Here is a 13113-nt window from a genome sequence, read left to right as displayed (position 1 = left end):
AACGAATATATCTTACCCCGAGGGATAGCCGACGGGTTCACCTGTCAGACTGAATTAAAGAATGGTTGGATCGTTGAATTACAAGACATACAGAAACATTTTCTTGGCACTTTGGAGTTCATCTTTGCAATTGAAGCATTTGCAGTTTCATCTACCTTATCATTTTCTTAAAGTACTGTATATAAATAAAGTAAAATACATTTTGACTTGGATATTAAATGAAAAAAATAGTCGCAAGAGAATCGTAACTCAATCCTTAGCTATATATATAATAATATATTTATTCTTTTTTTTTGTTGACAATAACACTGAATGTTTTTCCCTTTTTTACATATATAACACAACAAAGTATTCTATCTCATAAATTAGAAAAACAAAATAAAAATTTTTTTACCATTTTAGTTAATATATATTCGATGAATTTATAATTAAGCTGGATGACCGAACAGGGACTAATTCGATCGCGATTCCAATCGACGCGTTTCACGCATCGAGTCATCTTTATCGCACGACACAGCCGATAAAGATGACTCGGTCGGTTAGCCGACGTCAATTAGGCGAACCGGCTACAGTATATATATATATATATATATTTGTTCATTGACTGGTGAGTTGAATTACCCATACATTATTATCGCATCAACATCACCTCCTGAAGTGATTGAAGAAATTACAAAAAACAAACAAAAAAAGATTGCAAAATAATTTTACAATATAACTCAAGTCAACCTATAAAGTTGAATAATTCAAAAAAAAAAAAAACGAACCTCAACCAACAACAGCATGATGTTTATCATATTGTTCAAAATCAAAATTTATGTTTGTATATATAGAGAGATGAAATACAGTAGCAAATACATTGTGTAAGTTAGATAGCTACGATGAAGGGGATGTTACCCCCTCATGAGACTATTAAACGCCAGTGGGAGATTCGATGGTCAAGTAATCCTGCTATGAGAGATAATGGACAAAGGATAATTTATTGCTGCACAACTAAAATTTTCTGCTTTGACCAGTTTGATGTTGATGATACCATATATATACATATTATAAAACTCACAATGAGAAAAAAGAAGAAGAAGAAGAAAAAGAAGAACAAAAGAAATAAGACATCTTTATTGATTCTAAAAATATCGTAATTAAAACAACAACAACATACAATGCTAACTATAGAGCTTTGAATACAAATGTAATGGCCGGAAATCAAGTTGTTTCATTAGCAATCAAAGTGTGTGTTTTAAATAAATATATATATATATGTTGAACAGACGGAAATAGGAAGTACCGACTGACGATATGTCTGTACTGTACCTTAGATAATTTTATATTTAAAAAAAAAATAATTAAAATAGTTTGATGATATATAAATTGAAATTTTGAAAAAAGATATTTGATATTGACAACTCAGAATATGGAAGATGAGATGAACATGAGGTGTTGATCAGTAAATTCATGTGACAAGGAAATTATAACTAGAAACTACTGCATGTGCATCTAATCATTGTTTCATGTGTCTAGATATTGACGTCAAGTTGACGTACATACGAAATATCAATCTCCGGATACAGGAAATATATACATCTACATATATAGGCGTAACTTGATCGTTAAAATTCAATACAAAAAAATAAAAAGAAAAAAAAAATGTCAATGATCTAGTTTCACTTGGAGTGGTCATTACCAGAAATTTTTTTTTCCCAAATGTCCAGTGTGAAAGTGTTCAATGTATTGTAAATAATATGATTCGCGAGTCGATCTAGCTTACAACTGATGCCTTTGGGAAATTGTATGGATATATACTTTTGGCAATGAGGGTTGAGTATAAAAAAAAAAAGGGATTGGTTGAAGGGAGTATGCATCAAGTATTGATGCCACTTTTGGATGACCACCAGCACTTTGAAAAACTTTTAGATATATATATAGTCATGCATAGTAGTTTCTAGACATATATACAAGTGAATAATCATGAAATAAAGCAGGATGTTAGTCTTCTCAACATGTATGTATATACGCCCACACGACTATTAAACTTCTAGATGTCTAGCACTCTCTCTAATGGTATGCTACCGATATTTATGCATTTTTTTTCAACTGATACACTTTTCTTTCTCTCTCTCTTATGGATAATAAAATTTACTGATCTTTTGGGGAATCATTTTCTTTCATTGAATTGATTTTTATACATCATTATTATTATTTCCTTTTGTTTTATAAAGTGATTCGACAAGTGATTTTACTTTTATTATATTTTTCATTGTATGGATATTGTGACATGTCAACGTGGTTAATTATCAAGTCTGACCGAGCGTTGAAAACGCATTTCTCTCAATGCATATTTATGACATTGCCGTGTCACGTCCATTAAGGCTCAGACTTAAAGTCATGTTGTGCTATAATGTGTCAGCTCTCGACTTGAATATTTTAGTGTACGTATTATTGGATTAATCTAACCAACGAAGGGGTCTCTCATCCTACCAATAATATTGTTGAATACTTTTTTTAGAGTTTAAATATTTATCAAAATATATAAAAAACAAAAATAATAATTTTTTTGTCGTTCAAGATTTTCTTGTTTTTTTTTTTATCAAACGACTGTCTACATCATGAATTTAAATGTTTTTAATTTTTTTTCCACTGCCATTGGAATTATCTAGAGTCACTAAATCGACGAATGCATATTCAAGATAAATCCAACCAGGATTACCAAGTCCAGATCGGGGAATATTGTCTGGGTCATTTTTTTTTTTTTGTCAGTCCTGCCGAGCCTGAATGACAAAGTGAATTTTAGCGACTCGCAGAGACACATTCTATTATTTTCAAAATCGACAAAAGCAGGGGTTAAAAGAAATGAATAAAAAAAAAAAAATTAAAAAAAAATAGAATAAAATAAAAATGGCATCGGAAATAGAAGGAGATTCAGCATCGCACGCGGGGACAAGGGATTAATGCCGATAAATTTCACAAAAATAGGGGATTACACTGTCGACGAAGCGACAGTCTAATCCCAGTACTATTCGCATCCTCTCTACCTTCTGACCTTCCTCTTCCAACTGCTACCAATATTTTCTCTTAGGAGCGTATATGGTGTATATAGAATACAACACAAGGTCACCTTTTTCAATTATATCTAGATATAATATTACTTTTTTCATCCATCAATTTTACTTCATATATATTTTTGTTAAAATAAATAAACAATTTAATCATGGGTATTTCCAATTTACGTGTCGTAATTATATTTTATTAATTTTTTCGATATACTTGATGTGTAATTTATATTTATACTTTTAATATATATAATCGAAATATATTTTTTCCACTTGGATTTGTGTTGAAGAAATAAATATATTAAATGACAGGAATGAAGCAGGAAGGATAGTAATAAATTTACGTATCGAAGTGAACGGTGAAGTTCAGGAGATAACAGTCTGCGCTACCGAAGCAAAACTCTTTTAATTACCAACTGCGGAGTTTACCAGCTATTGGAGTCTTTCCTTATTGAAAGCATAGTTGTATGTTTTGTATATAAATATATATGTATATATGCTGAAGAGAATATTCAAAAATGAAAAAATAAAATAAATTGAACTTGCAAAGAGCTTCCTTCCTCAGAGTTCACGTTGGGTATACATACAATAAATTTACAGATCTAACTTGCACCAAGGAATTGGTAATGAAGGTGAAAGAGGTTCAACAAGACTTGCTTCCCACCTTATTCAGTGTCTGTAACCTGTACAAATAACCTTGATAGAATCGACTAGACGGCGCCCTTCCTATTTATACATACATATATATATGTTTACAATTCGTAGAAAAAATTATTTATAAATTATTATGAAGAATAATTTACACATCAACATGATTGTAGTTATATCTTTGCGCTTGTCGGCAGTGACGAGCCTTGGTATTATATTCAAATAACCGCCCTCTTTCAAATGTCAGCTTGAAATGAAAATAAAAATAATTTTTTTTTAAATTTTCATTCATATGTAAAAAAAAGAAAAATACTGTAAGTATTTATTCAAGTGAAAAAATGCCAGAAGTCAATGTATGCAAAATGTCTTGCAAAAAATTTATATTATTTTATTTTATTTTTTTATTTAAAGTCAATGGAGTAAAAATATAAAAAAAAAAAAAAGAAACTTATATACGCTTGAGATGATATTTTATTCAGACGGAATAAAATTTTCCAATACAAGAATCTTTGAAAAAAAAAAAAAAATTTTGATATATTAAAAAATTTGTTTTTCGTTGAGATAAAAAAAAATAAATAAGTTGATATATAAATTTTCAATTGGACGATCATTGAATGAGTAATTTAACGTTGTAAATGTGGTGAGTAAAAAAAAAAGAAAAAGTGTTACAATGAAGAAATTGCCAGAGGGACAATAGATGCCAGCTACATTGAGTTTTCTTGCTTGTGTAAGAGGATGATACAGATCTAAGTGGGCCATTTCAAACTATGGTTATGGTCGCATAAAACGCTCCGCGGTGTGTTTGGTAGGGTTGGCCCAAAAGGGAAGTAAAAAAAAATCAAGCGACACAGCACAGGATGCCACCAAGTCGAGTACCAAGAGAAGCCCCTTTACTGTTGAAAAAAAAAAAAAAAAAAAACTGCCACTATGATTCTCTATGCAAATTGTTTAAGATATTCGACAAAACGACAGCACGAATTTTTTTTCCATTGGCTAAATCTTTTTTTTTTTTCCCTCTTTCTTATCATAAAAAGTGAATGGATCGTAAAGGACATGTATTTCATGATTATTTGTATTCCAACACAATATAATTCTAAGAAAAAAAAAAGCAAGAATAATAATAAAAAACATTTTTTATTTAATGCCATTTTTGTGTCATTTGAACATCCGGAAAGTTGTTATATTTAAAAAAAATATATACAAGTGATAAGGCAAACGACATACGACTTTGGAAAATAAAGTTTTTTTAAATAAAAAAAAAAGTAAAGAGTCGTGTGTGATTGAGCAAAGTTGCTGGAAGGAAACCGGGAAAAAATACCATATATAGTGACAGTATATTCAATTTTTATATAATTTTATATATCCATTAAATTTATATAACAAAAAAAAAATAAAACTTGCAGTTTTCTATAAAAGCATTTTTTTAATTTGCAAAAATAAAAATAATTGCTAGGAAATTAAAATTAAGCTGGTTTTTTTACTGAATAATTTTTGAACAAGTAGAATTTTCATTATAGGCATAAAAAAATACCTATCATAAATTAGTTTTAACATTTAAACATGAAATGAAAAATTTTATCAACTTGTGTCGATGAATGAATTATTGGATTTTAAATCAGTATTATATTTAAAGGCTGATAATATAAATATAAATATAATCTATTGTAAAATTCGAGCATTTTTTAAAGCTGTCATAACCATATTTATCAATTGTTTTTTATAAAATAAAAATATATATTAATAAATCTATTAGCACACTCAGTAATACGTTTTTAAAATTTCCATTTGGATATTATATATAAAATGAATCATACCGTAGAAATCGAGTTGAAATTTGAATGGAAATTTTGTCTGATGACAATGTATATTTTAATGCAATATAAAATGGTTTTAAAATATTGATTTTTAGATAAAGCCAAATGGGAAAAATTATATTTACACTAATGGTTATAATGATTTATGGAAAATAAACAAGTATGAATAATTTCACATTCGTTTTTAGGGTAAAAAAAAAACAAATGCAAACAATGAAAATTGTATTTCTCATTCGAAAAATTATTCGATGTAACAGCCCAGCGACGGATGAATAGAGGATAAAGATTATCAAGTGTTTTTATATACTCAGGAATTCGATAAATATAACAATCATTTTATGTCAATTGTTTTTTATTGATTTAATAAATTATAGTGTATATAATTTATTGTTATAATATTGATTTTTGCTTTTCGTTAATTCATGATCATGAATAATATTCCATTTTTATTTGAAATATTTTTAAAACTTTCAAGAAGAAAAACTAGTTTATTATTATTTTGAATAAGCAATATGATGAAGCGTTTAATTAAATTGAAATGCATTAGATAAATTAAAGATTAAATAATTGAAATAAAAATAAATAAATAAAGTGTTTCAGTGAAAGAATGAAATTAAGTGATGGCATCAATAATACATATATATATATATATTTGATATTAACGTAAGCGTAAATTTAATCAAATTATTGTGTTGTTGGATAGATAGAATGTGATTGTGGTTGTGGGATACATGTGTACATACACAAAAGGGTATATACACTGCACATGAAATTAATTTAATTTATATTTAGCTGTCCAAAGCGGCTCAAAGTTGTGGTCAGGTGTATTTCTATCTCATTTTATCCTTCTTTATTAAATCACTATACTTAAGTCTCATACTGCAATTTCATTGGCGCATGCTCGTCTCAGTCACAAACAAAAAGTATTGATATGTGAAGTTAAAATTCGTTTGCTCTTATTGCATTCTTTTTTTGTTTTTGTTTTCAATGTGCAGGTAAAATATCAAACGAGTTATTTTATTTACAATAACTCAAGCAAGAAAGAAACTTTGGTAAAAACCTTGGGTTATCATTGTAACAACTTAAAACTATTTTTATTAATCTAAACATTTGTTTCAAAGTGTGAAGAAAATAGTTAGAATTTTTATTTGCTATGCTGCTTGTATGTATGGGTAAAAAAAGCTACCAACTTTGCAATTTAGAAGCGAAATTAACGAAAAAAAAATAAAAAGAAATTCACGTTAAAATTTTAATATCTATGTAAATTTTTAAGTAATTAATCTTGAAACAATTAACAAAGGCTGGTAAATAAAAATCTTAAGAACATTTCATTAGTCCATGAAATTCATTCACTTGAATAGTTTAAAAGTTATTGAGGATTAAATAAAAAAAAAAAAAAAACAGAAAAAGGGGTTTTTACATTAAAAAAAAGCTTCTTTTAACCATACTTTGAGATATCTACGTCTGTCAGCTTGAGAGCTTTTTTTTTCTTTTTGAGAAACGTGATATACAACAGTTTAAATTGAAAAAAAAAAAAAAATAATAACAAACAAGTCAAATATTTAACGACGAGTATCATGATGTAATAATATTTTCATGAAAAGCATACATTTATATTTTTTATTTTTGTTATATATGAATTTATATATTAAAGCTGGTGTGTTTATTTAGTTGTGATTATAATGGAATAAAGTGAAATAGTTTATATATGCATTGGGGTGAGTGGGAGGTTATATATTCAGCCCCTTAGTATACAGACATGTGGTAATGGCATTAACCAAGCTTGCAATATGATTATCGCTGAGCAAGGTAACCCGATCACATGAAAATTCAACTTGCTGTGTTCAATGCCAGTTGAAAGAGACATATACACTACTGTATTAGGCAACTGCGTATATATATGTATACATCATAGTGAATTCTATATAGATTGAAAGAGGGGAGGCTAATCGGGTTGTGCGTTTTGCGGCTCATATTACTCGTGAATCATGACGAATTTAGAGAAAGATAGAATAATACATAAGAAGAGAATGAAAACGTTTCAATGAATGGAAAATAAATATATATTTCTTATCTTTGCATTGGTAGAATATTACGTATATAAATATATTTAAAGGGGGCAACAATATTTTTTTATCTCATGTCTCTTGTTTTATATACACAACTACAACTACTACTATCATACTGGAAAAATCTATTATTTTTTTTGTTTATTTTTTAACTTACCGTCAGGTGTTGAAATAGCCACGCCCTTAAAATATTTGTTGCAACCTTGGGAAAAATACCTCGTTTCTTTTGATTTTTTTTACCCGAAGAATCATCATCTTCTTCACCCGTACCTTCACCACTACCAATACTCGCATTACTTGCGTCACCTGAAACAATTCAAATAATAACAAAAAAAAATTATAACAAATGAATATCATGTTTCGTTGATAGATTTTTATTATAATAATAATTTTTTTTTTTTTTTTTTAGTCACGGGACACGTTTTTCATTCCCCTTTAGTGACGGTCCATTTTGACGACGCACACGTCAAAATGCGAGGGGTTGATTGTAATATCACCCCTCGCACTAGTTCCCATGCATACAAACACTATTAAGCCACCCGCAATCACCCTCGTTCTTCTATACTATTCTGTAAAATTTACCCAACCCACCCTCACTTCTGCCAACACCATATATACACCCTCCCACTGCCACCCTGTAACCACCTCCCTTTCATTTTTATACGCATTCATACCCACAAAAATACTTTCTTTGCTGTATATGCCCTCCAGAGGTCTCTACCCTCAGCATTAATTCCATGTCATTTATCAATCTTAACTTTTTTAATTGCACAGTGCTTTTTCTCGTTGTCCCTGAAGGGACAAGGGTGACTTTGAGTAGGACAGTAATGAGAGATATTGCCATGGATTCGATTTTTTTTTTTTTTTTTTTGTTTTTTAAGTCTATGCAAAATTGTCACTAAATTTATTATCATTTTTAATTTTTTATAAATATATTGAGTGCTTTTATTTGCAAAAAAAAAAACTGATAACGATGATGATTTTTTTTTTTTTTTTGATCATACCAACTATCAAAGATCCCCCATCGATTCCCTATTCACATAAAGCTCTTGAAAATTTTCTTGACTTGGGATTATAAATGACCAACTCTTATCGGGAGTGTAAAATGTTTTTTTTTTTTTATTTTTTCCATTTCAATGTCGAGAATATTTTGTTATAAAAAAATATGAGATTTGAAAAAGTAAAAAAGTTACTCAAATGATTTTAAATTTAAAAATTTAAAAATTGATTTTTTTTTATTAAAAATAAAATATTGAAAATTTTTTAGCGATAAAATTATAAATGATATTTTTTTTTACATGAAAAAGAAAAGTGAATATAAAAGAGAAAAAAAAGGGTGCTCGTTTTATATTGTACTCATGTAAATTTATGTGGCGCTCTACGCATTTTTATTGCTACGTTATAAAGATTTAAGTACAGCCAATTATACGTTAACTTTTCCTGCTTTGGATTCAACATCAACCCACACATATGCATTCAAACTCATCTTTATATCGTATAGATGAACATAAAAACCAAAATGTGACATTATTATTTTTTAAGTTATATTTAGAAGAATTGAAGAAAGTCGTAGGAAAATATTTTAAGATTGGCAGCAGCAACATCGTCATGACTGTAGCACGTTGTGTATATGTCTCATGAATTAATGTTTCAAATAGCCAAAATGAAAAAAAAAATATTTAAATTATATTAATCGTAAATAATCATGTAAAAAATAAATAAACTATTTATAAAAAATTTATGTGTCCAAATTTAAAAGTAATTTATACATCTTTTTCGACATGGGACAATTTTGATTTGATTATAGAGCCTTAAAATTGACAACAACGTCGCGGCATTGAGCCAAAAAAAATAAATAAAAAGTCGAATTTTATCCAAGTGTATAATGAATACTAAAATTACATGTCATTAAGCTATTATCATTTCAGGCTATTCCCTGTTTTGGGATCCACTATAATGTGTATATAAAAGTATAAAACATGACAAGGCTAAAACAAACTCTATTTAGAGTGTATCTTGTCCTCCTTCCACACAGAAGCTAAAAATAAACGATGGTAAATGGTAAGTTACGTATCATAGACATTTGTCGCACTATTAAAAAAACAAAAAATTTTCTTTCTTTTCTCACATGTTTCTTCGAATATAGCAAAGGTAAAAAGATTTAAAAAAAAAACATTTTTATTTGAAAAGAATTCAAGTGCTTTCTATGTGCACTTTTCTCATGTCTCTTTATATTTGACTTTTCACTGTGAATATATATATGTTTGGCTTTTCTCAACTGCCACTTATCATACAAATGTAAACTAAAATTGACAACCGGACAGACATTTCGTTTCTTGAGAGCAAGCAAAGGCGACACAAAGTCATCTTATATTCTCGGGGTCAAAATACTCAGCATGAGATCACAGAAAACAAGAAAAAAAAAAAAGAATTAAAATAAAAGTAAATAAATTTTTATGAGTATCAAGATCAAGAGGATAAAATAAAAAATTTATTGATACATATACTTATGTCAATCTTTTGGGAATTAAAATATTCATGATGAATCAGAATAATTTTATGACACGCCGCGAATAATTAGTTTTTTTTATTTTTTTTTAACAAAGATTTAGTTGAGTATATATACTTTGTATACGTAAAATGTGTGCATGTTAGGATGTCAAAGAGAGACTGGTGAGTCACTTTGACAATTTAACAATTTATTTTTAGCGATGAAATACATATATATATATAATATAAGCTACAAAATTTCATCTCTAATGTGATGGTGGCTCAACGAAAAATCATATATATATTTTCATTCGTTTTATATTTACGAAAAGGCATTCACAAGTCAACGACGGTTGGAAATTCTTGGTCACTTGTCCTCTTAAATATATATATCACTCAATTTGACGTGATTTTTTTTCTTCTTCTTGATTTTTTATTTTTTTAATGAAAAAAAAAAAAATCATGAACTACTTTGTGGAAAGATTAATTGTCCGATTGGCGGGGTGATGTCCCGCAATGAATTAGCTTTATAATCATCTTCCTAGTATGTGTGTGTATCTGTCTCTTTTCAACTGTTGAAAATTCACAACCAATTGGTGATGAGACCAAACAAATGTTGGTGAGATAATATGTTTTAACTACAGAAACTTTAGTTTGTCTTACAAATGAGCCGCATGACGCCGATGATTTACAGCCCAGCTGGTTATTTTTTATTTTTTTATTTATATATTATTATTTTTTTCTGTCTCTCTTTTACTCTTTATAGCATAGTTTTTCTTAACATAAAATCATTGTGTGTGTGTGTATTTAATTTTTAAACTACTACCTTTCGGTTATTTTCATGATAACAATGTGATCATAATCATCAAAATTATGGTGAATCATGAACGATAAATAAATCAGTAACCTCAACATGTCAACAATGATATAAATCTTTTGATGATAATAATGCTTGAGACTATATGCAAGTTTATTCATTTATATGTTTTTTTTTTATACTGATTTCATCAATTTGAAGAAAAAAAAGAAAAAAACATTTTTGCAGTGTCGCGACATTGTGCCATTATTCACTCATGTTAGAACATTGCTGGCCAGCATGCAAATTCTGACGATATTAGAAAACAAAGTAGATAACTAATAAAAATAAAAATAAATATAAATGTTGAATAAAAGTTCAAGTAGCATGGCAGTCTGAATAAATCCAAAGAAACTTGATGGGACATATATTTTTTGTGACGAGCACAAGGGAGAGAACAGGAATATTCATTAACAATGATCGATGACAATTCATACAGTCACTGATGGGAACATTCGTGACCAACAGTTTAAAAAACAGAAAAAATAAAAAAAATATAGTTAAAATATGGTCATCAGTTGTCCATGTCGCAATTCCATAACTCGATCCTCACTGAACGAAATAAAATAAAAAAAAATAATAAAAAGAAAATAAAGACAGTTGAATTTATGAATAAAATTGAGCACTAGAGAGAAACCAATTAATTGAGAACAATATAGTACTACAGTTATAAATAAAAATAAAAAAAAAAACAAATGCAGATCATCATGCTGTTGCACGGTAACGAAAAGAACTTATAATTGAGACATCGCGACCCTGACAGTTATCTGATTCATGGACATACCGAGTAGTAATTTATGTCGTACGACCTATGAATACAGATCGATCGATTCTTCAACCGCAGAGAAAAATGACCATGCTGTGTCAGGCCATTTAAACAAACACTGACCCCTCTCAAGGTGCATCCAGATGAGTGCATGAAGCTACTATAGTTGGATATATACAAGTCAACATATCAATTATCAACAAGTATAATTTATTACTTGTAAAATAAAAATAAAAATTCTTAACATGTAGGTCAAAAGTTTGGCTTATTGTTTCAAGTTTTTAAATAGTCAATAGTCGATATATAAACTTTATAAATCAATTCCAAGTGGAAAGGTATGATTAAATTATATTTAAAATTTATCTGAAATGTAATTTTTAGGTATTTAAAAGCAATCGATAAACTAAAATTTAAATTTTCCAGTAAATAATTGTATAATTCGAAAAATAAAATAACAATGTATAGAAGAAAACGAGATGTGATATCTTGTACAAAATTAATGTGTATTGTAAAAGGGTTCAAATTAGAATGAGCACGTATTTGAGATTGTATTAATTAATACGACGAGTGTAGTTTTGTCCAAATGGTACTGTAGAAATTCAGTGCTTTCGTGATATGTCAAAAGCAATGGTTATGTTACAATGATAATTGTCTCAATTAAACGTGAGATGCTGTCTTAATTATCAACTATGACAGTTTGTGCAATTTGATAATTCGATATCAAGTATATGCTCAAGGGCTTTTTGGCTACTCACAAAATACACACACACATATAGTTAAATATTTGACATTTTTATAATTTATGATTTTTTTTTTTATCAAATAAAAATCAAGTGTTATGAATTTATAATATTATTTACGATTTAAAATGCAGACCACCATCATGGAAAATGAGGAAAAAAAATTAGCTTTTAATCTATATTTGTATAAACGCCCAAGTGTATCAAAAATATGGATAAAAAAAAATGAAAAAAAAAAAAAAAAACGAAACTTGTTTTTTGAGAGTGGCGTTAACGTGCGGAAATGCCAGTAAAATTTTTCGTTGTATGTTCTTTATATATATAGTAAACCGAGGCAGCAGCAGTAAAAAAAAAAAAAAAAAAAGTGTTAATGGTAGCAAAATGTAAACTCTGTGTTCCTCGTCTCTCACCCTTTCTCATTCTATCTCACATTTGAACGACATGTGATACGCACGTGCCTCTTTGGACTAAAACTCTCATCTTTCTGCTTATAGATACAAGAAGGATGTTGTTTTTTGTGGTCTCGTCATTTTATACAACATCCCTTAGAAAAAAGAAAGAAATAAAGAGTTGACTGTAATTAAAATCTCTGCCGGAAATACATATTGAAGTGTTTTTTCATTTTTTTTTTTTTTTTCTTGTTTTATTTGAGACAAAAAACTAGATCGTAAAAATAAAGAGAT

General features: G+C 28.4%; 1 protein-coding gene across 2 annotated transcripts in view; it reads right to left on the bottom strand.

Moving 5' to 3' along the window:
* Nucleotides 1-13113, bottom strand: part of LOC122854945 (homeobox protein homothorax) — a 194321-nt gene that overhangs the window by 58191 nt on the left and 123017 nt on the right. For both annotated transcript variants that reach the window (XM_044155982.1, XM_044155983.1), the window contains exon 10: nt 7736-7884. In XM_044155982.1, the coding sequence (XP_044011917.1) occupies nt 7736-7884 (149 nt within the window). The remainder of the gene's footprint in view (nt 1-7735; nt 7885-13113) is intronic.

This window comes from Aphidius gifuensis, linkage group LG4, assembly GCF_014905175.1.
Source record: "Aphidius gifuensis isolate YNYX2018 linkage group LG4, ASM1490517v1, whole genome shotgun sequence".
NCBI classification, from domain to species: domain Eukaryota; kingdom Metazoa; phylum Arthropoda; class Insecta; order Hymenoptera; family Braconidae; genus Aphidius; species Aphidius gifuensis.
This window is presented reverse-complemented; position numbering and strand designations above follow the sequence as displayed.